The sequence below is a fragment of the Tasmannia lanceolata genome, unplaced genomic scaffold (genome assembly GCF_043159265.1).
Source record: "Tasmannia lanceolata isolate RefF3 unplaced genomic scaffold, GAP_Taslan_0.1 ptg000025l, whole genome shotgun sequence".
NCBI lineage: Eukaryota > Viridiplantae > Streptophyta > Magnoliopsida > Canellales > Winteraceae > Tasmannia > Tasmannia lanceolata.
In genome coordinates, this window is record NW_027518702.1 from 5,015,115 (window position 1) to 5,040,332 (window position 25,218).

Here is a 25,218-nt window from a genome sequence, read left to right on the forward strand (position 1 = left end):
ATGGATCATCCTATGGTGTGGGGTGGAAAGTCCATTTGGAAAGAAGAGGGTGGGTGTTGTAAGAAATTAAGTGTGCAATTTATGAACAACTTTGAGGAAGAATTTTTTTCTTCCCAACAGTTCAATCAACCAAACAAAACCGGAAAAGCACAAAAAACAGGGGTCCCATTGCCAACTATGACGATGAAAATATAAAGTAGAGAGAATAACCACAATTACAAATAAATCATATTTCCATCCAATAGAAATATAAATTCCCCCAAAACTTTATGAACAAATATTTGATGATTTTCAAAGACCTTTACCATATTTCGCAATGAACCCAATGCCACAACCACCATCACTTCACAGAACTTGATTTTTCATTACAAATACATAGTTGTCAGTATGCTGAGATACAAACAAACCCTCCCTCTGTGTCTCTACACCCTGCTTTCTGTCCTACACATATGCGCCCAACAAATAAATGTAGCCCATTTTACCCCATTTTGCTTACAAATACACAGAAAACTTCACTGGAAAGACCATCAATGTCCACCATGTTTACAACATCCATCAGAACTTGAAGAGAGGTTCTTCATTTTTCAGTCATATATCCCCCTTAAGGAAATCACCACAGTCCCCAAACTCTCCGCGCAAGAATCTTTCGCAGAGCTGCAGCCGATAAGCGGGAATGTCAGACTTGCTGAAAGTAAATGGATCATTTGCATACAGATGGTCGATCGCTTTAAGCACGAACAAACCACAGTCGAACCTGCATAACAACAGTTGTATTGAGCGAATCAAAATCATAGCCTAGAAAAATAAACATTTAAATATACTAATATACTGACCCATTGGCCTGTTGTGGGAAATTTTCCATCTGCGCATATTGAAAGTGGTCTATATCACAGCCACTTTCCTTTAAGTACTCCTTCAACAACACAACCTGCAAGTGGTTAACATTGACAGGTTTAGGAAACATAAGTGTTATACGTATAGATTTATAAGTAGGAAAACATTAAAGATGCTAACCCACTTACGGTCAATCCTGCTCTTTCCTGGAACTCTATTCCTTTACAGGAATTGCATTCGTGGAAGATTTTGTTGACCATATCGACAATGAGGAGAACCCAATGGTTGTCTTCACATAATGGTAATAGTACCATTTTTACTGCTGCGAGGTGGTGGTTTATAAGTCTACTGTGGAGAGCGTCCTTCGCTGTCCTCCACTTTTCTACCCTCTGGACCTCAGTGACTTCGGTCCCTACTGCAGTAAGAGTTCCCTATAAAAAAAAGGAATTCAATGGGATACTACAGATAAAATCTTATGTAAACCTCAATGTGGGATGATAGAAATAACACTTACATGTACCACCGATGGAACGAAGACAATTCCCCCCATTGTAGGATCTGCTAACCCATCGTCGTTGGAGGACTGCACGTGCTTCCCATATATATCGACAATCTTCAAGGAAGAGAAGTAAATGTCAGATGTACATTATTCCCTACGGTAATGTAGAAATTAATGATAAAAAATGACACTTACAGTGCCAGTCAGGTATTGTCTGACATTCCATAGATGTTGTAGGTCTTCAGCTATTAGGTGTACATCATCCGTTTCCATGAGGATATCACTGCAAAATTGTATTAAATTGTTAGTTAATAATTTTCAATATTGATCAACTTAAATCATGGTATAATATAATTCACATCTACTTGCCTTTTATCATGCTTTAGAAGTCTCTCTATCAGAGCTGTTCTCCTTCCCTTACGCATCTTCCCGTCATCCCCTTTCTTCTTGGGCGGTGGTTTAGGTATGTTGGGGTCCTCCCCCTGTTTCTTCCCTTCCTTCTGCCTCCTCTTTCGGGTCTTCCCTGAATAGTAGGGGCTTTTTCTGGCTCTCCCAGGTTTCCTACTCCTTCCATCCATCTTCACACCCCTCACAATGCTCCCTAATTCGGAATCCACCATCTCATCCCTTACACCACTCACTTTCATCTCAACTTCAGTAGATGGTGCATCTTCCTTGGTCACCTCCATTTCGAACAATCGTTGTAAAGGGTTAAGGATCACCCCGTCTGTGGTGCCGAATATTTCTTCATGTGACTTGGGGTTCTGAGCCGATACATCTATTAGGGTGGCGGCTGCATCCATGTCACATCCAAGGTCAGCTAAATCCGTCCAATCCTCGCACAGCTGCGAAGAGAATCGTGCACCTTGAGATGCATTTTCGCCCTTCCTCTCCTCCTCAACCCCCTCCACCTCAACCCCCTCCATTCTTCCCCCAGTCCCTTCATTTGTTCTCCGCATACGCTCCCATCCTTTTTTCAAATCCTCCTCTTTCTTTCTGACATCTTCCTCTCTTTTTCCAACATCTTCCTCTATTTTTCTTATTTCTTCCCATGCTGCTGTAATCATCTGCCACTGTCTATCAATTACATCTCCCTCTCTCGCCAAAAATTTTATATGCTTCGACTTATCTTCACTACTTCCTTTCTCCATTTCACTTTCTACTCCCAAAACTATCCCCTCAGATTCCAACTGTTCCTTATCGACTTCCATTGTCTCATCAACATCCTAATGTTTAAACATGACAGTCAATGATCAAATTTAAAAAATCAATAAGTAAAATAAAATAACGTACGCAACATAGTCATGCTCGACTGCATTACCTCATCCTGTAGGTACTGTGACTTCTCTAACAGAAATACTTTCAATGTCACCACCACCTGAATTTTTGGAAAACATAGTCAGTTATCAAGATACTAGTATTGATATATACGTTAACAAATTTTTCATATCTCACCTCCGATTTCTTTATCTGCTTCTGCTCCACTAATCGATATGTCTTTGATTCGTTTGCTTTCCAGTCCCATTTAAGGACACGTGGACGAGCAGTTGGATTGGTGGGAATCCAAAATGTGGTATGCTCGTATAACCATACCTGCATACATACGAAACACCATGTTAATCAAACTATAAACAGCACGGTTAGAATATTAAATGTCATGAGTCCAAATTACCTGAATTACCAACGAGCAGCCACCAAGGTACCTGCCACCCTTGCTGACTCTGTCTAGGTAATCTACGAGCCAGTCATACACTGCCATCGCCCAGTTATAGTTGCCAATGTTTCCTATGTTGTCGATGTAGGGCCAGAAGAGCTCGTCAGCTCGATGTGCGCTTTTTGGGAAAATGACAGAGGCAAAAAGATGCAGGAGAACATATTTCACTGTCTTCTCTATCGAAACTTTATTGCGTTCTGTAACTAATGCTGTAATTTCATTCTCAATAACCGATGCCTTGACGTTGGCCTCTGGAAATGGCCAGCCAGGCACTTTAGGTTGCGGTTTTGTCCTGTCGAATGACAGAACCCTCACCACGTCCATTCGCTCTCCAGTAAGTGGCAGTCCTAATGCCAATGCCACATCTCTTGGAAGGAAGGGGACATTTATACTCCCTAACGTGAACGTGTTAGTGCCGGGAGTCCACTTATCGTGGATAGCTCTTATGAGAGGCTTGTGCATGATAATGTCCTCCATGCCAAACAGATGTCGGAAAGGAGTCTTTTCTATGGCATGAAAATGGACTGGCTTGAACTTTATCCTGTCCATTGCCGATTTGAAAGAAGCTGGAGAACATCGTGCTGGGACGTATGGAGCCTGCAAAATAAATTACATCGCCAAAATATATGTCGTAAATGAATTAACTTACTATCATTGATACAATTAACAACATACACACTTACATCTGTTCCTCTCTTCTTCACAGCTGCAGTTTTCGTCTCCTCCCCTTCTAAACTCCTTTCTGTCCTTCTTGGAGGCTTTGTTACTTTCACTCTATCACTTTTTCGCATCACCATCTTTCAAGGCTTTGAATGGCTCCTGACCGGATAAAAACTGTATAACAATGAACAACCAAATCAAAATCACCGAGATCAATTCATAACCCAAAAACTCAGTTATATTGACAATCATTAAAAATCTCGTCCTCATCATCTCTAAAATAAATTACCAAGAAAATCAATAAAATCCAACCCATAGCATAAACTCATATTCCCAATCAGTACTATTATGAAGAAAAGCTACAAAGCAAACCAACAATTATTACAATTCTCATACTTACCTGAAAATATGTATCATGTCTGTAACCTCTAAGGTCTGGCTTCTTAGATATGAAGCAAAGCAAAGAAGAAATAAAAGAGCTAACCAATAAGTGCAACCATCAGTGTTCTATATGAATTTTCTGAAAGCACAACAACAAGGACAAACCCCCAAAACAGATTAGGAGGTCTATTAAAATTCTCATCCACATGGGCATCAGGCGAGTATTAGCTCACATGCATTTAAAAAAAAACTTATAGCATCAGACCTTTTGAGAAACAAAGCAGATAAGCACTAGGTATTGGAATTCAATGACCACCATTGGACCAATAATTTAATAAATGAAATCGAAGATAAAACAAGTGAACCATGACTGCTTCAACAATGAACATGGGTCTCCACATGGTATTAAAGAAGGCCCATCAACTATAAACTGTGCCCTCTTGTGGTACCCTGATCCCGCGAGAGGGGCGTGGGGCGAGCCGCCGCGCTCTCTCTTCTTGGTCTCTCGTATCCACGTGATTGGCGTGTGCATTTTAATATTGATTTGAATTCATCTTTCATGTGAACTTGGGATCACTAAGGCAATCCGAACTCCACACGAAAGAGAATGACAGAGTCGCCACCTAGATGTGGGATCTAGGACCCGAAATTAACCAGAAATCTAGACTCGCTACCTGGTTACGAGAATGGAAGGTATGGGGAGTTATCCGCCACATGCACCATTCTTGCCCGATAATCGGTCTTCGATTCCAAAAGCTAACTCTTTTAAATTTATTTTAAATGGCTCATTCAACTCTATGTTAATGTGCGAACTAAGTGATATGCATCGTATGATCTAATTTCAATGTGAATCCTAGATGTGTATCTTGATTTATTAATTTGTCTGGATTCATTCTAAGTGAAAGTTCTCCTAGAATTCTAATTTCATGGAAAGCCCTAAATGATTTGATTAAGCATTTACAAGAAAATTAATATCCAAAACACCACAATTTGTTGTGGTGCCGACTCGCGGGTGGTATGCCGTCAGACATCCAAGCTGCCTACGTACCCAAGCCTCACTGGGATCAGAGTCGACGTAGTTCGGTGCACCTAAGCTAAGCTACTTATGCCTAACTCAACTAGGACACCGACCTAGACGGGATTGACTGTTTCAACAGTTTTAGGAGAAGTTATTTAATTCAAGTTGAGGATTTTATTATCTTAAGATTTCATCTAAGATGCTATATGATTCTCATCTAAATGCAAATGGTCCCTTAGACTAATGCAGGTTTGCCTACATCCTAGTTTACTAGGCTTGTCCTAGGGAAAGATTGGGTGACTAGTGTAACTAGACCTATGGCACGGTTGCTATACATAGCAAACGTCCGTGATGAGGCTGGACTCCTAACTCTAGGACTCCCTAAAACCTAAGACTCCCTAAAACTTAGGACACGACACGACACCGGTGTTCCTAAATTGGGCTCTAAGGGTTCCTAAAGGAATTTTGAATCCACCGGCTCTTGGAAATCTCGAATTCTTTTGGGCTTGTGGAAACTTTTAGAGTTTTCTTGAAGCTTTTATTATCTGAAGGTATTTAGTGTGTTTGGTAGCTTTTAAAGTTGTTTATTTAGAAGGTTTTAGTTTCACTTGAAATTTTTAGTGGTCTTTTGGTTAATGGCTTTTAACGGATTTTTATCAGTGGATTTTAAATGGGTGAATTTTAGTTTTGTTAATTTTAGGTTGGATGTACTTTAGATTAATGTCTTTCGATTTTGGTTTGGAAAATGACGTTAACACAACCAAGTTTTGACAATTGCACAAATTCGACAAACCATTGACCATTAAAAGATCTAACAAATGCAGCCCACTAAAACTGTCGTAACTCTTTAACCGCTTGGCCAAATTCAACGTACGAACATGCGTTGGAAAGATCTTTTATAGGGCTACAACTTTTTAGTTCTCCATTGTTTGTAAATCTGTGATTTAGAGGTTCGAATTTGTGTTGCAAACAAAAGGACAGCAACATTAAACTGGAAATGCCTAAAGGTGTGCCGCAACCATTTTGGACTTAACTTTTTAACCACTCGCCGTCTGATCTAGCACGAATACTCGTTGGAAACGGCACGAAAATATCTACGACTTTGTAGTTAACCATTTCCCACGATTCTGTTGTTTAGAGGTCGAAAAATCTGTTTAAAGTCTAACAGCTAGCACTATGACGGGAATGATATTGGCACCCCCATGTTTTCTTTTGATAGTTCTTATTTTTTTTAGTGATTAAAAGACGGTGAATATGAAAAATGGCTTGAATGGGCCTGAGATTAGATTCAAATGGGATGTTTGAAAAAGGGGTTGTTTTTATCTACTTGGCAAGGTGGGGTATGGATATTGGGTTCTTGAGATTGAGTGGGGGCTGTTGTTATCAAATTGGAGTGGGGGCTGTTGTTATCAATTGAAAGATGGAGATTTTGTAAGCCAAATTAAATGGGTTTTGATAATTCACGTAAAATTCAAGTTTTCTTTCTTGTAAATGTTCAAAATTTTTAATGAATTGTTTTCCCAAAAGAAATCTAAATTCCCTAACAAGCCAATGATTTCAAAATCCCATCACAAATAGGTTCTAATGACCCTATCACATTAATTATATTTAGCATAAGTGAGAACATGACCAAGGCCAAACTAGTACGAAATTAAACATGACATCAACCAAAATATACGCAAAACAACACTCAATCCTACAAATATAGAAAAGAAAATAAAATTCCAAAAGGCATACCTTTTTGTAGACGATATTCCATGCAAACTTATGGAGAAGAGGGATTTGGTCTAGAGAGAGGGCTTGAATTTTCTAAGAGAGGGGTTCTCTCCTCTTTTCTTCTCTTCTTTTTTTCTTTTTGATGGTGGGATGAGAGGGTATTTATAGGAGAATGGGATAGGAGGTTAGGTGAGGTTAGGTGAGGTTAGGTAAGGTTAGGTGAGGTTAGGTAAGGTTAGGTGAGGTTAGGTGAGGTTAGGTGAGGTTTGGTGAGGTTTGGATGGTTATGATGAGAGGAGAGGTTAGGTGAGGTTAGGTGAGGTTTGGATGGTTAGGATGAGAGGAGAGGCTAGGTGGTTTTGGATGGTTAGACCCAGGTCATGATCTGCCACTGATCTAACGATTTACGGAAATCGGGTCTCGGAATAGAATCAGGGTCCGGGCTATGAAGTGACCCTAGCTTATTTTGTCCCGATTGATGATCCGTAAAGTCAGATCAAGATATTAATGACCTAAAACATATAAATCAATGATAGAGGGGGTTCTCACATGGATTTAACACACTAATTTATTTGTTGATTAAAACAAAACAAAATGGGGTGTCTACAGATGCCCCTCTTTGGTAGAGATGACGTAGTCATTGAATACCAAAGTTAAAAATGACAGAACCATTTTGCGTAGTTTTAATCGACAAAGGACTCTCTAGATACAACGCACCTTAACATAATGCAAAACCTTAGATGAAACCCTAGAACTTGAATAATAATAAAAACTCGATGCGGCGCCGTTCACAAACGGGCAATTAGAGAATGAGATATCATTTTCGAATGGATTCTGAAGGGAAAGGACAAAGATCGCTCTCAAACAGTTTTTAGAAGGAGATGAGACGCCGCTCACAAGCGGGTTCAACGAGGATAAGAAGCATTCCCAAATGGACTTGGATAATGAGGCACCGTTCACAAACGGCCTCAAGGAGGATAGAAAACCATTCACAAATGGACTCGAGAAAAGAGGCACCGTTCACAAACGGGCTCAAGGAGAAGACAAGACCATTCACAAATGGACTCGAGAAATGAGGCACCGTTCACAAACGGGCTCAAGGAGGAAGATACCATTCACAAATGGATTCGAGAAAAGAGGCACCGTTCACAAACGGGCTCAAGGAGAAGACAAGACCATTCACAAATGGACTCGAGAAATGAGGCACCGTTCACAAACGGGCTCAAGGAGGACGATACCATTCACAAATGGATTCGAGAAAAGAGGCACCATTCACAAACGGGCTCAAGGATAAGACAAGACCATTCACAAATGGACTCGAGAAATGAGGCACCATTCACAAACAGGCTCAAGGAGAAGACGAGACCATTCACAAATGGACTCGAGAAATGAGGCACCGTTCACAAACGGGCTCAAGGAGAAGACGAGACCATTCACAAATGGATTCGAGAAATGAGGCACCGTTCACAAACGGGCTCAAGGAAAAGACGAGACCATTCACAAATGGCCTCGAGAAAAGAGGCACCGTTCACAAACGGGCTCAAAGAATTTAGAGGTTTTCATGAATTTGAATTCGACGTAGAATTGGATTTTTTTTTAATTAAGGATTTGGATTTGATAAATTTTTTTTATTTTTGGAAAATGAGGTACCGTCCGCAAACGGGCTCAAGAAGAAGATGAGACCATTCACAAATGGCCTCGAGAAAAGAGGCACCGTTCACAAACGGGCTCAAAGAGGACATGAGACCATTCACAAATGGACTCAGAGAATGAGAAACCTGTTCACAAACGGGTTCAGGGAGAAGACGAGACCATTCACAAATGGACTCGAGAAATGAGGCACCTTTCACAAAAGGGCTCAAAGAGGACATGAGATTTTTCATGAACTTGAATTTGACGTAAGATTGGATTTGTTTGAATCAGGGATTGGATTTGATGAATTTTTATTTTTGGGAAATGAGGTACCGTCAGCAAACGGGCTCAAGGAGAAGACGAGACCATTCACAAATGGCCTCGAGAAAAGAGGCACCGTTCACAAACGGGCTCGAAGAATTTAGAGGTTTTCATGAATTTGAATTTGACGTAGAATTGGATTTGATGAATTTTGGATTTTTTTTTTTTTTTCTTTTTTGAACTCAATGAAATCGGGGACATTATAGATCGCGCCCAGTAAAGACAGTGGAAACCAAGACTTTGACGAATGATGAGACGACCAACCTTATGAACGAAGAACCATTAGTAACAAGGATGGATTAGGAACACTTTTATGAAACTTCAACAAGATTTTTCTCAATGAGACTGTTGGTCTTGTCTTCTGGGGATTTTGATAACTGAAACCTTGAACAAGACATTTGAGATTGGTAATTTAGAACAATGGCTCTCTCGGATATAATCATGGAAAAGTGGGATTTGCCTCTTGACAGGTGTTTAGATAAACATTTCTTGACCAGGATAGTATTTAACAAACTGGAAGGAGATTCCGAATTTTAATGGTTCGTCTTTCTGAGAAATTGGCTCAACCACCATTGCATCTGGGGCTCTTCCAAGCTTAAGGTGCCTTCCTGGGGTATGATCTTTTTACGGAAGCTGGGCTTTCTGATGTTTCTACTTCTGAACTCTTCTGAGTTGATCTTCTTTGAAATGTAGCTGTTTGACTAGATTCTCGAACCCTTTCAGGTATAATTGCAGGGAGCTGCCTAGGCCGGGCCTCCTTCACCAAGACAGTTACATCATTTGGACATAGGAACGACGATTGACTCTTTCTAAAGAGAAAACTTAGATGAAAGGCACTACTCAAAGGATTGAGCAGCCCTGAAGGAGTGAACTTAGAATAACAAAGATTGACTGACTATACTGACAAACACAGTGATGCTTCTGACTTAGTTAACATTTTATTTGGTAAATCTATCATTTCAAGGAATTTTTTTTTTTTTTTTTTTTTTTTTTTTGAAATCGTAAACACTGGACTTCTTCCTCGAAACAGTAATGCCTCAAGAATTTAATTACGACCCCTAAGATTGCTTAGCTTCAATGCCCCCAGTTTTGAGGATATCACTTGAATTTGCTTGAACTTCAGTTGATCTTCAGTCTTGATACCGGCTGTTGCCTTCTTATACTGATTCTCTTACCGTGACCAAGTCATCTCTTCAGGGTTTTTAACTTGGCGGACCGCGCTAGCCTTAACTTTTGCCTGAACCACCTTTCTAGGTTTTCGATCCAGCAGGCTATCCCCTTAGCTTTTGCCTAAGCCGCCCTTTCGGGTTTTCAACTTAGCAGGGAAATGATCTTAAATTTTGCCTAGACCGCCCTTTCAGGTTTTCAGTCTAGCAGATCTTCAAACTCCGTTCTTTTTTTTCTTTTTGTGTTTCGGGACCTAGCTCATTAGTTCTGAACACCAGAAGGACTTTTATAGGTAGGATAGGGCTTTTCAAAGAATGGCTTAAGGTTCAACAAAGATTTCGACCGAACCTGTGAACAGGTTGCCTACATGTCCCAAGGTAGGAATTAGGTCGTGTGTAGTTCAGGGCGAATGCCCCTAGTTTGAAGATAAATTGTTTGAAGGTTAATTGATTTTTTTCCTTTTTTCTTTTCTTTCTGGAATAATTATCTTCTCTTCTTTTGGAACTTGTCCCTCTTTTTTTTTTGGAACGATTGATTTTTCTTTTTCTTTTTCTTTTGAATCGACCGAACTCGGTTTAACCGAGCTGCCTACGTACCCCAGTGTAGGGATCAGGTCTCGTGTAGTTCGGGGGAATGCCCCAAGTTTGATGGGTTTTCAAGAAAATTTGATTTAGGCTCGAAGGGTTTGCAAATCGGTATTCTTTTGACATTGGGTTTTGATTTTGGGATTTAATCGGCCAAAGGAGGCCTTTCGATGTTCAGATTGGGAATCGATCTAGGTTACTAGAGTCCCTCTGGTACTGATTTTTTTTTTTTTTTCTTTTGTTTTTTTTTTTCGCGGAGTTTGACGGCATTTCCAGGTAAGAGATAATGGATCTTCTTCTTTCAAGATTCTAATACGTGCTTTTGACTTTCATAGAGCGAAACTTGTTCTTTGACATCCTCCATCTATGGATTCATACTCTCGATATCTGATGATCACTTTTCATTGTTTGCTCTTGAACTTTTCATCTTGAATTTGTTGGCTTTATGAATTTGAGAACCAAAGTCATTGATTGGAAATATGAAAGTTGTTTCCACTCTATGCCCCTTGTATAGCATATATCTTCTCACTTTCTTCATTTTCTTTGAGCTTTCCAACTATGTCTTGCCCCTGGTATCGGTTGTAGCTTTTCTAGACAATCATCTTATTCTTGAAATAATTTTATCAATTCTTCACACTCTTCAGAGGGTAATGTATTTTCAATCGGCATTTACTGAATCAAAGTTTCAGTGCCAGCGTTTACCACTTCAATTTCATTTTTGAAAAGCTGGGATTGGCGCTCCTCCTCTTGTTCAAGTAATTGCTGTGACTCAAGTGGAGTTTCGTCAATTTTGTCCTCATTTGAGGAGGGAGTCTTATTTAAGATCAGAAGCACACTTAAGAAACAGACACAAGTGAACTATTTGACTTGAAATTTTTATTTAAAGAAAAAGCTATTACATCTGACGACCTATCCTCTCAGGATTCACAACTCTAAATAAAAAAGAGAGATAACTTGCCTGGACTAGGCATTGACCTTGAAATGTAAGACCGGACTCAACAATTGTACTGACCATGATGACTGATTCGCATAGGGGAATGCCCCTAGTTCAAGGATTATGAGAGTAAACTCCGAAGGACTTAGCAAAATATTCTTGAAAAATGTTGCCCTTAGAGTAAGAAAGGACCAAGGGTACAATTAAGATTGGATCATCTGGACCAGGCATGATCAGATCATGAGATTGCATAATCGAAAGATTGTGAGATTCTGCTCCTGCCAGTTAGGGGATGGCATGAAGATACGATCGAATTGTATGACAGAAGAATGAAAGACGCACGATCAAGAGATTAGATGAGATAGCATAAGATTGCTTTCAACAGATAGATCATGAATGACTAATCCTATGAGATCTTTGGAAATGATGGGATTTATATCATAACCCCAAAGGGAAAGTTTTTAATCTTCACACATTTTAACAGTGTTACCTGAGGGAATCAACCCTAATCCTAGTCTACCGGAGTGGAGAGAAGGTCTCGACTCATGACTTTGTTCGTGTACCTAGGACCGATCGTAGCCATTGGAAGATGGTCTACGGCCTAATCTAGACACAAATAGGTAGGATATCCTAAACTAGGCTCACACACGTGATGCACATGTGTTCGTATACTACATGCATGTGTGGGTTAATCTAGGGGTAAGGCCAAGAGTTCCCTTAGCGCGAATCCCTGTTCGATATACTGTACCAGTGTCCGGCGTATCAGTACGTGAACAAGAGATCCGTTTACGTACCATAAAGGTACTAGGCTAAGGGTGGAATGCTTCTCTAGCACAGAGGCACCAGGTGATGAAATCCCAGTCAACCATGCTAGATAACACTCCGGGTTCCTAAAATAGGACGTGTGTGCACGTGAGATGCAGAGTTTAGATGTAAGTGATGTAAGTGTGTGCAATATGTTTGCGCAATCTATGATGCCTTCAGGTTTTGTTAGATTAAGTTTGAGTAAAGTGTGATGAGAAAATAAAACAAGACAAACTAATCTAACAAGTATAGAGTTTTTATGAGCCAATTAAATTAAATTCAAATGAATTATCTTTTGAAATTTTAATGAAGTTAGGTGGTCCCCAGCAGAGTCGCCAAACTGTGGTACCCTGATCCCGCGAGAGGGGCGTGGGGCGAGCCGCCGCGCTCTCTCTTCTTGGTCTCTCGTATCCACGTGATTGGCGTGTGCATTTTAATATTGATTTGAATTCATCTTTCATGTGAACTTGGGATCACTAAGGCAATCCGAACTCCACACGAAAGAGAATGACAGAGTCGCCACCTAGATGTGGGATCTAGGACCCGAAATTAACCAGAAATCTAGACTCGCTACCTGGTTACGAGAATGGAAGGTATGGGGAGTTATCCGCCACATGCACCATTCTTGCCCGATAATCGGTCTTCGATTCCAAAAGCTAACTCTTTTAAATTTATTTTAAATGGCTCATTCAACTCTATGTTAATGTGCGAACTAAGTGATATGCATCCTATGATCTAATTTCAATGTGAATCCTAGATGTGTATCTTGATTTATTAATTTGTCTGGATTCATTCTAAGTGAAAGTTCTCCTAGAATTCTAATTTCATGGAAAGCCCTAAATGATTTGATTAAGCATTTACAAGAAAATTAATATCCAAAACACCACAATTTGTTGTGGTGCCGACTCGCGGGTGGTATGCCGTCAGACATCCAAGCTGCCTACGTACCCAAGCCTCACTGGGATCAGAGTCGACGTAGTTCGGTGCACCTAAGCTAAGCTACTTATGCCTAACTCAACTAGGACACCGACCTAGACGGGATTGACTGTTTCAACAGTTTTAGGAGAAGTTATTTAATTCAAGTTGAGGATTTTATTATCTTAAGATTTCATCTAAGATGCTATATGATTCTCATCTAAATGCAAATGGTCCCTTAGACTAATGCAGGTTTGCCTACATCCTAGTTTACTAGGCTTGTCCTAGGGAAAGATTGGGTGACTAGTGTAACTAGACCTATGGCACGGTTGCTATACATAGCAAACGTCCGTGATGAGGCTGGACTCCTAACTCTAGGACTCCCTAAAACCTAAGACTCCCTAAAACTTAGGACACGACACGACACCGGTGTTCCTAAATTGGGCTCTAAGGGTTCCTAAAGGAATTTTGAATCCACCGGCTCTTGGAAATCTCGAATTCTTTTGGGCTTGTGGAAACTTTTAGAGTTTTCTTGAAGCTTTTATTATCTGAAGGTATTTAGTGTGTTTGGTAGCTTTTAAAGTTGTTTATTTAGAAGGTTTTAGTTTCACTTGAAATTTTTAGTGGTCTTTTGGTTAATGGCTTTTAACGGATTTTTATCAGTGGATTTTAAATGGGTGAATTTTAGTTTTGTTAATTTTAGGTTGGATGTACTTTAGATTAATGTCTTTCGATTTTGGTTTAGAAAATGACGTTAACACAACCAAGTTTTGACAATTGCACAAATTCGACAAACCATTGACCATTAAAAGATCTAACAAATGCAGCCCACTAAAACTGTCGTAACTCTTTAACCGCTTGGCCAAATTCAACGTACGAACATGCGTTGGAAAGATCTTTTATAGGGCTACAACTTTTTAGTTCTCCATTGTTTGTAAATCTGTGATTTAGAGGTTCGAATTTGTGTTGCAAACAAAAGGACAGCAACATTAAACTGGAAATGCCTAAAGGTGTGCCGCAACCATTTTGGACTTAACTTTTTAACCACTCGCCGTCTGATCTAGCACGAATACTCGTTGGAAACGGCACGAAAATATCTACGACTTTGTAGTTAACCATTTCCCACGATTCTGTTGTTTAGAGGTCGAAAAATCTGTTTAAAGTCTAACAGCTAGCACTATGACGGGAATGATATTGGCACCCCCATGTTTTCTTTTGATAGTTCTTATTTTTTTTAGTGATTAAAAGACGGTGAATATGAAAAATGGCTTGAATGGGCCTGAGATTAGATTCAAATGGGATGTTTGAAAAAGGGGTTGTTTTTATCTACTTGGCAAGGTGGGGTATGGATATTGGGTTCTTGAGATTGAGTGGGGGCTGTTGTTATCAAATTGGAGTGGGGGCTGTTGTTATCAATTGAAAGATGGAGATTTTGTAAGCCAAATTAAATGGGTTTTGATAATTCACGTAAAATTCAAGTTTTCTTTCTTGTAAATGTTCAAAATTTTTAATGAATTGTTTTCCCAAAAGAAATCTAAATTCCCTAACAAGCCAATGATTTCAAAATCCCATCACAAATAGGTTCTAATGACCCTATCACATTAATTATATTTAGCATAAGTGAGAACATGACCAAGGCCAAACTAGTACGAAATTAAACATGACATCAACCAAAATATACGCAAAACAACACTCAATCCTACAAATATAGAAAAGAAAATAAAATTCCAAAAGGCATACCTTTTTGTAGACGATATTCCATGCAAACTTATGGAGAAGAGGGATTTGGTCTAGAGAGAGGGCTTGAATTTTCTAAGAGAGGGGTTCTCTCCTCTTTTCTTCTCTTCTTTTTTTCTTTTTGATGGTGGGATGAGAGGGTATTTATAGGAGAATGGGATAGGAGGTTAGGTGAGGTTAGGTGAGGTTAGGTAAGGTTAGGTGAGGTTAGGTAAGGTTAGGTGAGGTTAGGTGAGGTTAGGTGAGGTTTGGTGAGGTTTGGATGGTTATGATGAGAGGAGAGGTTAGGTGAGGTTAGGTGAGGTTTGGATGGTTAGGATGAGAGGAGAGGTTAGGTGGTTTTGGATGGTTAGACCCAGGTCATGATCTGCCACTGATCTAACGATTTACGGAAATCGGGTCTCGGAATAGAATCAGGGTCCGGGCTATGAAGTGACCCTAGCTTATTTTGTCCCGATTGATGATCCGTAAAGTCAGATCAAGATATTAATGACCTAAAACATATAAATCAATGATAGAGGGGGTTCTCACATGGATTTAACACACTAATTTATTTGTTGATTAAAACAAAACAAAATGGGGTGTCTACACCTCTACATGGTATTGAAGAAGGTGTTTTTGAAAACCCATTTCTCCACTCCACATATTGTAAAAATAAAAGCCTAGCATAAACAAATAGCAGACGACCATTTGCATTTATTTGACTCCGTAGGTGGAAATGTGGTACCTGATATGTACATGAAATGAAATCGCATTTCTCCATCCCAAAAATTAACGTAAAAAATAAAACCTAGCATAAATGCAGAAGAAGGTCCTGAAGTTGAAAATCAACTCTATTTCAGCTACAAAAAAGGGGTTATTAGTACGTAAGGGGGGCTTCTCAAGGGCAACCGAGGGGAGCTATGCATGATATTAGAGAAGGGATTATGGGCACTCAAATGGGGTAGAAGAAGTACCCTTGGAGGGTCCACCAAATCCAGAAGAAAGTCCTGAAGTTGAAAGTCATGGGTTTTCAGCTACAAAAAGGGGTTATTAGTACCTAAGGGGGGCTTCTGAAGGGCAACCGAGGGGAGCTATGGATGGTATTAGAGAAGGGATTATGGGCCCTCAAATGGGGTAGAAGAAGTACCCTCGGAGGGTCAATCAAATCCCGAAGAAGGACCTGAAGTTCAAAGGCATGGGTTTTCAGCTACAAAAAGGGGTTATTAGTACCTAAGGGAGGCTTCTCAAGGGCAACAGTGGGGAGCTATGCATGGTATTAGAGAAGGGATTATGGGCCCTCAAATGGGGTAGAAGAAGTACCCTCGGAGGGTCCATCAAATCCAGAAGAAGGTCCTAAAGTTCAAAGGCATGGGTTTTCAGCTACAAAGAAGGGGTTATTAGTACCTAAGGGGGGCTTCTGAAGGGCAATAGAGGGGACCTATGGATGGTATTAGAGAAGGGATTATGGGCCCTCAAATGGGGTAGGAGAAGTACCCTCGGAGGGTCCATCAAATCCAGAAGAAGGTCCTCAAGGTGAAAGGCATGGGTTTTCAGCTACAAAGAAGGGGTTATTAGTACCTAAGGGGTGCTTCTCAAGGCCAACAAAGGGGACCTATGGAAGGTATTAGAGAAGGGATTATGGGCACTCAAATGGGGTAGGAGAAGTACCCTTGGAGGGTGCAGCAAATCCAAAGATGGTGCTCAAGTTGAAAGGCATGGGTTTTCAGTTACAAAGAAGGGGTTATTAGTACCTAAGGGGAGCTTCTCAAGGGCAACCGAGGGGAGCTATGCATGGTATTAGAGAAGGGATTATGGGCACTCAAATGGGGTAGAAGAAGTACCCTTGGAGGGTCCATCAAATCCAGAAGATAGTCCTGAAGTTGAAAGTCATGGGTTTTCAGCTACAAAAAAGGGGTTATTAGTACGTAAGGGGGGCTTCTCAAGGGCAATAGAGAGGAGCTATGCATGGTATTAGAGAAGGGATTATGGGCCCTCAAATGGGGTAGAAGAAGTACCCTCGGAGGGTCCATCAAATCCAGAAGAAGGTCCTGAAGTTCAAAGGCATGGGTTTTCAGCTACAAAGAAGGGGTTATTAGTACCTAAGGGGGGCTTCTCAAGGCCAATAGAGGGGACCTATGGATGGTATTAGAGAAGGGATTATGGGCCCTCAAATGAGGTAGAAGAAGTACCCTCCGAGGGTCCATCAAATCCAGAAGAAGGTCCTGAAGTTCAAAGGCATGGGTTTTCAGCTACAAAGAAGGGGTTATTAGTACCTAAGGGGGGCTTCTGAAGGGCAATAGAGGGGACCTATGGATGGTATTAGAGAAGGGATTATGGGCCCTCAAATGGGGTAGGAGAAGTACCCTCGGAGGGTCCATCAAATCCAGAAGAAGGTCCTGAAGGTGAAAGGCATGGGTTTTCAGCTACAAAGAAGGGGTTATTAGTACCTAAGGGGGGCTTCTCAAGGCCAACAAAGGGGACCTATGGATGGTATTAGAGAAGGGATTATGGGCACTCAAATGGGGTAGGAGAAGTACCCTTGGAGGGTGCAGCAAATCCAAAGATGGTGCTCAAGTTGAAAGGCATGGGTTTTCAGCTACAAAGAAGGGGTTATTAGTACCTAAGGAGGGCTTCTCAACGGCAACAGAGGGGACCTATGGATGGTATTAGAGAAGGAATTATGGGCCCTCAAATGGGGTACGAGAAGTACCCTTGGAGGGTGCAGCAAATCCAAAGATGGTGCTCAAGTTGAAAGGCATGTGTTTTCAGTTACAAAGAAGGGGTTATTAGTACCTAAGGGGGGCTTCTCAAGGGCAACCGAGGGGAGCTATGCATGGTATTAGAGAAGGGATTATGGGCACTCAAATGGGGTAGAAGAAGTACCCTTGGAGGGTCCATCAAATCCATAAGATAGTCCTGAAGTTGAAAGTCATGGGTTTTCAGCTACAAAAAAGGGGTTATTAGTACGTAAGGGGGGCTTCTCAAGGAAAATATAGGGGAGCTATGCATGGTATTAGAGAAGGGATTATGGGCCCTCAAATGGGGTAGAAGAAGGTCCTGAAGTTCAAAGGCATGGGTTTTCAGCTACAAAGAAGGGGTTATTAGTACCTAAGGGGGGCTTCTCAAGGCCAATAGAGGGGACCTATGGATGGTATTAGAGAAGGGATTATGGGCTCTCAAATGGGGTAGAAGAAGTACCCTCGGAGGGTCCATCAAATCCAGAAGAAGGTCCTGAAGTTCAAAGGCATGAGTTTTCAGCTACAAAGAAGGGGTTATTAGTACCTAAGGGGGGCTTCTGAAGGGCAATAGAGGGGACCTATGGATGGTATTGGAGAAGGGATTATGGGCCCTCAAATGGCGTAGGAGAAGTACCCTCGGAGGGTCCATCAAATCCAGAAGAAGGTACTCAAGGTGAAAGGCATGGGTTTTCAGCTACAAAGAAGGGGTTATTAGTACCTAAGGGGGGCTTCTCAAGGCCAATAGAGGGGACCTATGTATGGTATTAGAGAAGGGATTATGGGCCCTCAAATGGGGTAGAAGAAGTACCCTCGGAGGGTCCATCAAATCCAGAAGAAGGTCCTGAAGTTCAAAGGCATGGGTTTTCAGCTACAAAGAAGGGGTTATTAGTACCTAAGGGGGGCTTCTGAAGGGAAATAGAGGGGACCTATGGATGGTATTAGAGAAGGGATTATGGGCCCTCAAATGGGGCAGGAGAAGTACCCTTGGAGGGTCCACCAAATCCAGAAGAAGGTCCTGAAGGTGAAAGGCATGGGTTTTCAGCTACAAAGAAGGGGTTATTATTACCTAAGGGGGGCTTCTCAAGGCTAAAAAAGGGGACCTATGGATGGTATTAGAGAAGGGATTATGGGCACTCAAATGGGGTAGGGGAAGTACCCTTGGAGGGTGCAGCAAATCCAAAGATGGTGCTCAAGTTGAAAGGCATGGGTTTTCAGCTATAAATAAGGGGTTATTAGTACCTAAGGGGGGCTTCTCAACGGCAACAGAGGGGACCTATGGATGGTATTAGAGAAGGGATTATGGGCCCTCAAATGGGTTACGAGAAGTACCCTTCGAGGGTGCAGCAAATCCAAAGATGGTGCTCAAGTTGAAAGGCATGGGCTTTCAGTTACAAAGAAGGGGTTTTTAGTACCTAAGGGGGGCTTCTAAAGGGCAACCGAGGGGAGCTATGCATGGTATTAGAGAAGGGATTATGGGCACTCAAATGGGGTAAAAGAAGTACCCTTGGAGGGTCCATCAAATCCAGACGATAGTCCTGAAGTTGAAAGTCATGGGATTTCAGCTACAAAAAAGGGGTTATTTGTACGTAAGGGGGGCTTCTCAAGGGCAATAGAGGGGAGCTATGCATGGTATTAGAGAAGGGATTATGGGCCCTCAAATGGGGTAGAAGAAGTACCCTCGGAGGGTCAATCAAATCCAGAAGAAGGTCCTGAAGTTCAAAGGCATGGGTTTTCAGCTACAAAGAAGGGGTTATTAGTACTTAAGGGGGGCTTCTCAAGGCCAATAGAGGGGACCTATGGATGGTATTAGAGAAGGGATTATGGGCCCTCAAATGGGGTAGAAGAAGTACCCTCGGAGGGTCCATCAAATCCAGAAGAAGGTCCTGAAGTTCAAAGGCATGGGATTTCAGCTACAAAGAAGGGGTTATTAGTACCTAAGGGGGTTTCTGAAGGGCAATAGAGGGGACCTATGGATGGTATTAGAGAAGGGATTATGGGCCCTCAAATGGGGTAGGAGAAGTACCCTCGGAGGGTCCATCAAATCCAGAAGAATGTCCTCAAGGTGAAAGGCATGGGTTTTCAGCTACAAAGAAGGGGTTATTAGTACCTAAGGGGGGCTTCTCAAGGCCAACAAAGGGGACCTATGGATGGTATTAGAGAAGGGATTATGGGCCCTCAAATGGGGTAGGAGAAGTACCCTCGGAGGGTCCATCAAATCCAAAAGAAGGTCCTCAAGGTGAAAGGCATGGGTTTTCAGCTACAAAGAAGGGGTTATTAGTACCTAAGGGGGGCTTCTCAACGGCAACAGAGGGGACCTATGGATGGTTTTAGAGAAGGGATTATAGGCACTCAAATGGGGCAGGAGAAGTACCCTTGGAGGGTGCAGCAAATCCAAAGATGGTGCTCAAGTTGAAAGGCATGGGTTTTCAGTTACAAAGAAGGGGTTATTAGTACCTAAGGGGGGCTTCTCAAGGGCAACCGAGAGGAGCTATGCATGGTATTAGAGAAGGGATTATGGGCACTCAAATGGGGTAGAAGAAGTACCCTTGGAGGGTCCATCAAATCCAGAAGATAGTCCTGAAGTTGAAAGTCATGGGTTTTCTGCTACAAAAAAGGGGTTATTAGTACGTAAGGGGGGCTTCTCAAGGGCAATAGAGGGGAGCTATGCATGGTATTAGAGAAGGAATTATGGGCCTTCAAATGGGGTAGAAGAAGTACCCTCGGAGGGTCCATCAAATCCAGAAGAAGGTCCTGAAGTTCAAAGGCATGGGTTTTCAGCTACAAAGAAGGGGTTATTAGTACCTAAGGGGGGCTTCTCAACGGCAACAGAGGGGACTATGGATGGTATTAGAGAAGGGATTATGGGCCCTCAAATGGGGTACGAGAAGTACCTTTGGAGGGTGCAGCAAATCCAAAGATGGTGCTCAAGTTGAAAGGCATGGGTTTTCAGTTACAAAGAAGGGGTTATTAGTACCTAAGGGGGGCTTCTCAAGGGCAACCGAGAGGAGCTATGCATGGTATTAGAGAAGGGATTATGGGCACTCAAATGGGGTAGAAGAAGTACCCTTGGAGGGTCCATCAAATCCAGAAGATAGTCCTGAAGTTGAAAGTCATGGGTTTTCTGCTACAAAAAAGGGGTTATTAGTACGTAAGGGGGGCTTCTCAAGGGCAATAGAGGGGAGCTATGCATGGTATTAGAGAAGGAATTATGGGCCTTCAAATGGGGTAGAAGAAGTACCCTCGGAGGGTCCATCAAATCCAGAAGAAGGTCCTGAAGTTCAAAGGCATGGGTTTTCAGCTACAAAGAAGGGGTTATTAGTACCTAAGGGGGGCTTCTCAACGGCAACAGAGGGGACTATGGATGGTATTAGAGAAGGGATTATGGGCCCTCAAATAGGGTACGAGAAGTACCCTTAGAGGGTGCAGCAAATCCAAAGATGGTGCTCAAGTTGAAAGGCATGGGTTTTCAGTTACAAAGAAGGGGTTATTAGTACCTAAGGGGGGCTTCTCAAGGGCAACCGAGGGGAGCTATGCATGGTATTAGAGAAGGGATTATGGGCACTCAAATGGGGTAGAAGAAGTACCCTTGGAGGGTCCATCAAATCCAGAAGATAGTCCTGAAGTTGAAAGTCATGGGTTTTCAGCTACAAAAAGGGGTTATTAGTACGTAAGGGGGGCTTCTGAAGGGCAATAGTGGGGAGCTATGCATGGTATTAGAGAAGGGATTATGGGCCCTATAATGGGGTAGAAGAAGTACCCTCGTAGGGTCCATCAAATCCAGAAGAAGGTCCTGAAGTTCAAAGGCATGGGTGTTCAGCTACAAAGAAGGGGTTATTAGTACCTAAGGGGGGATTCTCAAGGCCAATAGAGGGGACCTATGGATGGTATTAGAGAAGGGATTATGGGCCCTCAAATGGGGTAGAAGAAGTACCCTCGGAGGGTCCATCAAATCCAGAAGAAGGTCCTGAAGTTCAAAGGCATGGGTTTTCAGCTACAAAGAAGGGGTTATTAGTACCTAAGGGGGGCTTCTGAAGGGCAATAGAGGGGACCTATGGATGGTATTAGAGAAGGGATTATGGGCCCTCAAATGGGGTAAGAGAAGTACCCTCGGAGAGTCAATCAAATCCAGAAGAAGGTCCTCAAGGTGAAAGGCATGGGTTTTCAGCTACAAAGAAGGGGTTATTAGTACCTAAGGGGGGCTTCTCAACGGCAACAGAGGGGACCTATGGATGGTATTAGCGAAGGGATTATGGGCACTCAAATGGGGTAGGAGAAGTACCCTTGGAGGGTGCAGCAAATCCAAAGATGGTGCTCAAGTTGAAAGGCATGGGTTTTCAGTTACAAAGAAGGGGTTATTAGTACCTAAGGGGGGCTTCTCAAAGGCAACCGAGGGGAGCTATGTATTGTATTAGAGAAGGGATTATGGGCACTCAAATGGGGTAGAAGAAGTACCCTTGGAGGGTCCATCAAATCCAGAAGCTAGTCCTGAAGTTGAAAGTCACGGGTTTTCAGCTACAAAAAAGGGGTTATTAGTACGTAAGGGGGGCTTCTCAAGGGTAATAGAGGGGAGCTATGCATGGTATTAGAGAAGGGATTATGGGCCCTCAAATGGGGTAGAAGACGTACCGTCGGAGGGTCCATCAAATCCAGAAGAAGGTCCTGAAGTTCAAAGGCATGGGTTTTCAACTACAAAGAAGGGGTTATTAGTACCTAAGGGGGGCTTCTCAAGGCCAATAGAGGGGACCTATTGATGGTATTAGAGAAGGGATTATGGGCCCTCAAATGGGGTAGAAGAAGTACCCTCGGAGGGTCCATCAAATCCAGAAGAAGGTCCTGAAGTTCAAAGGCATGGGTTTTCAGCTACAAAGAAGGGGTTATTAGTACCTAAGGGGGGCTTCTGAAGGGCAATAAAGGGGACCTATGGATGGTATTAGAGAAGGGATTATGGGCCCTCAAATGAGGTAGGAGAAGTACCCTCGGAGGGTCCATCAAATCCAGAAGAAGGTCCTCTAGGTGAAAGGCATGGGTTTTCAGCTACAAAGAAGGAGTTATTAGTACCTAAGGGGGGCTTCTCAAGGCCAACAAAGGGGACCTATGGATGGTATTAGAGAAGGGATTATAGGCCCTCAAATGGGGTAGGAGAAGTACCCTCGGAGGGTCCATCAAATCCAGAAGAAGGCCTTCAAGGTGAAAGGCATGGGTTTTCAGCTACAAAGAAGGGGTTATTAGTACCTAAGGGGGCTTCTCAACGGCAACAGAGGGGACTTATGGATGGTATTAGAGAAGGGATTATGGGCACTCAAATGGGGTAGGAGAAGTACCCTTGGGGGGTGCAGCAAATCCAAAGATGGTGCTCAAGTTGAAAGGCATGGGTTTTCAGTTACAAAGAAGGGGTTATTAGTACCTAAGGGGGGCTTCTCAAGGGCAACCGAGGGGAGCTATGCATTGTATTAGAGAAGGGATTATGGGCACTCAAATGGGGTAGAAGAAGTACCCTTGGAGGGTCCATCAAATCCAGAAGATAGTCCTGAATTTGAAAGTAATGGGTTTTCAGCTACAAAAAAGGGGTTATTAGTACGTAAGGGGGGCTTCTCAAGGGCAATAGAGTGGAGCTATGCATGGTATTAGAGAAGGGATTATGGGCCCTCAAATGTGGTAGAAGAAGTACCCTCGGAGGGTCCATCAAATCCAGAAGAAGGTCCTGAAGTTCAAAGGCATGGGTTTTCAGCTACAAAGAAGGGGTTATTAGTACCTAAGGGGGGCTTCTCAAGGCCAATAGAGGGGACCTATGGATGGTATTAGAGAAGGGATTATGGGCCCTCAAATGGGGTAGAAGAAGTACCCTCGGAGGGTCAATCAAATCCAGAAGAAGGTCCTGAAGTTGAAAGGCATGGGTTTTCAGCTACAAAGAAGGGGTTATTAGTACCTAAGGAGGGCTTCTGAAGGGCAATAGAGGGGACCTATGGATGGTATTAGAGAAGGGATTATGGGCCCTCAAATGGGGTAGGAGAAGTACCCTCGGAGGGTCCATCAAATCCAGAAGAAGGTCCTCAAGGTGAAAGGCATGGGTTTTCAGCTACAAAGAAGGGGTTATTAGTACTTAAGGGGGGCTGGGCTTCTCAAGGCCAAGAAAGGGGACCTATGGATGGTATTAGAGAAGGGATTATGGGCACTCAAATGGGGTAGGAGAAGTACCCTTGGAGGGTGCAGCAAATCCAAAGATGGTGCTCAAGTTGAAAGGCATGGGTTTTCAGCTACAAAGAAGGGGTTATTAGTACCTAAGGGGGGCTTCTCAACGGCAATAGAGGGGACCTATGGATGGTATTAGAGAAGGGATTATGGGCCCTCAAATGGGGTACGAGAAGTACCCTTGGAGGGTGCAGCAAATCCAAAGATGGTGCTCAAGTTGAAAGGCATGGGTTTTCAGTTACAAAGAAGGGGTTATTAGTACCTAAGGGGGGCTTCTCAAGGGCAACCGAGGGGAGCTATGCATGGTATTAGAGAAGGGATTAAGGGCACTCAAATGGGGTAGAAGAAGTACCCTTGGAGGGTCAATCAAATCCAGAAGATAGTCCTGAAGTTGAAAGTCATGGGTTTTCAGCTACAAAAAAGGGGTTATTAGTACGTAAGGGGGGCTTCTCAAGGGCAATAGAGGGGAGCTATGCATGGTATTAGAGAAGGGATTATGGGTCCACAAATGGGGTAGAAGAAGTACCCTCGGAGGGTCCATCAAATCCAGAAGAAGGTCCTGAAGTTCAAATGCATGGGTTTTCAGCTACAAAGAAGGGTTTATTAGTACCTAAGGGGGGCTTCTCAAGGCCAATAGAGGGGACCTATGGATGGTATTAGAGAAGGGATTATGGGCCCTCAAATGGGGTAGAAGAAGTACCCTCGGAGGGTCCATCAAATCCAGAAGAAGGTCCTGAAGTTCAAAGGCATGGGTTTTCAGCTACGAAGAAGGGTTTATTAGTACCTAAGGGGGGCTTCTGAAGGGCAATTGAGGGGACCTATGGATGGTATTAGAGAAGGGATTATGGGACCTCAAATGGGGTAGGAGAAGTACCCTCGGAGGGTCCATCAAATCCAGAAGAAGGTCCTCAAGGTGAAAGGCATGGGTTTTAAGCTACAAAGAAGGGGTTATTAGTACCTAAGGGGGGCTTCTCAAGGCCAACAAAGGGGACATATGGATGGTATTAGAGAAGGGATTATGGGCCCTCAAATGGGGTAGGAGAAGTACCCTCGGAGGCTCCATCAAATCCAGAAGAAGGTCCTCAAGGTGAAAGGCATGTGTTTTCAGCTACAAAGAAGGGGTTATTAGTACCTAAGGGGGGCTTCTCAACGGCAACAGAGGGGACCTATGGATGGTATTAGAGAAGGGATTATGGGCACTCAAATGGGGTAGGAGAAGTACTGTGGGACCCGATCCCGCGAGAGGGGTGGGGCGCGAGCCGCCGCGCTCTCTCTCTTGGTCTCCCGTACCCACGCGATTGGCGTGTGCATTTAATTATTGATTTGAATTCGTCTTTCATGTGAACTTTGGATCACTAAGGCAATCCGAATTCCACACGAAAGAGACTGACAG

The 25,218-nt window shown here is 42.7% G+C and overlaps 1 protein-coding gene across 2 annotated transcripts; it reads right to left on the minus strand.

Annotated features, from left to right (window-relative positions):
- Positions 1-202: 202 nt before the first annotated feature.
- Positions 203-15,732, minus strand: LOC143858129 (uncharacterized). 2 transcript variants are annotated; one of them, XM_077368764.1, is made up of 13 exons: positions 14,920-15,732; positions 6,844-7,334; positions 4,108-4,227; positions 3,731-3,881; positions 3,006-3,644; positions 2,789-2,926; positions 2,655-2,711; positions 1,703-2,559; positions 1,529-1,616; positions 1,349-1,447; positions 1,023-1,265; positions 834-928; positions 203-754 (listed from the first exon to the last, which is right to left on the minus strand). In XM_077368764.1, exons 4-13 carry the CDS (start codon positions 3,842-3,844, stop codon positions 589-591), a joined length of 2,496 nt encoding a protein of 831 aa, XP_077224879.1. In that variant the 5' UTR covers positions 3,845-3,881; positions 4,108-4,227; positions 6,844-7,334; positions 14,920-15,732; the 3' UTR covers positions 203-588. The 2 variants fall into 2 exon arrangements, with proteins under 2 accessions (XP_077224879.1, XP_077224877.1); XM_077368762.1 differs by lacking the exon at positions 4,108-4,227 and having other exon boundaries at positions 14,920-15,729.
- Positions 15,733-25,218: the final 9,486 nt, after the last annotated feature.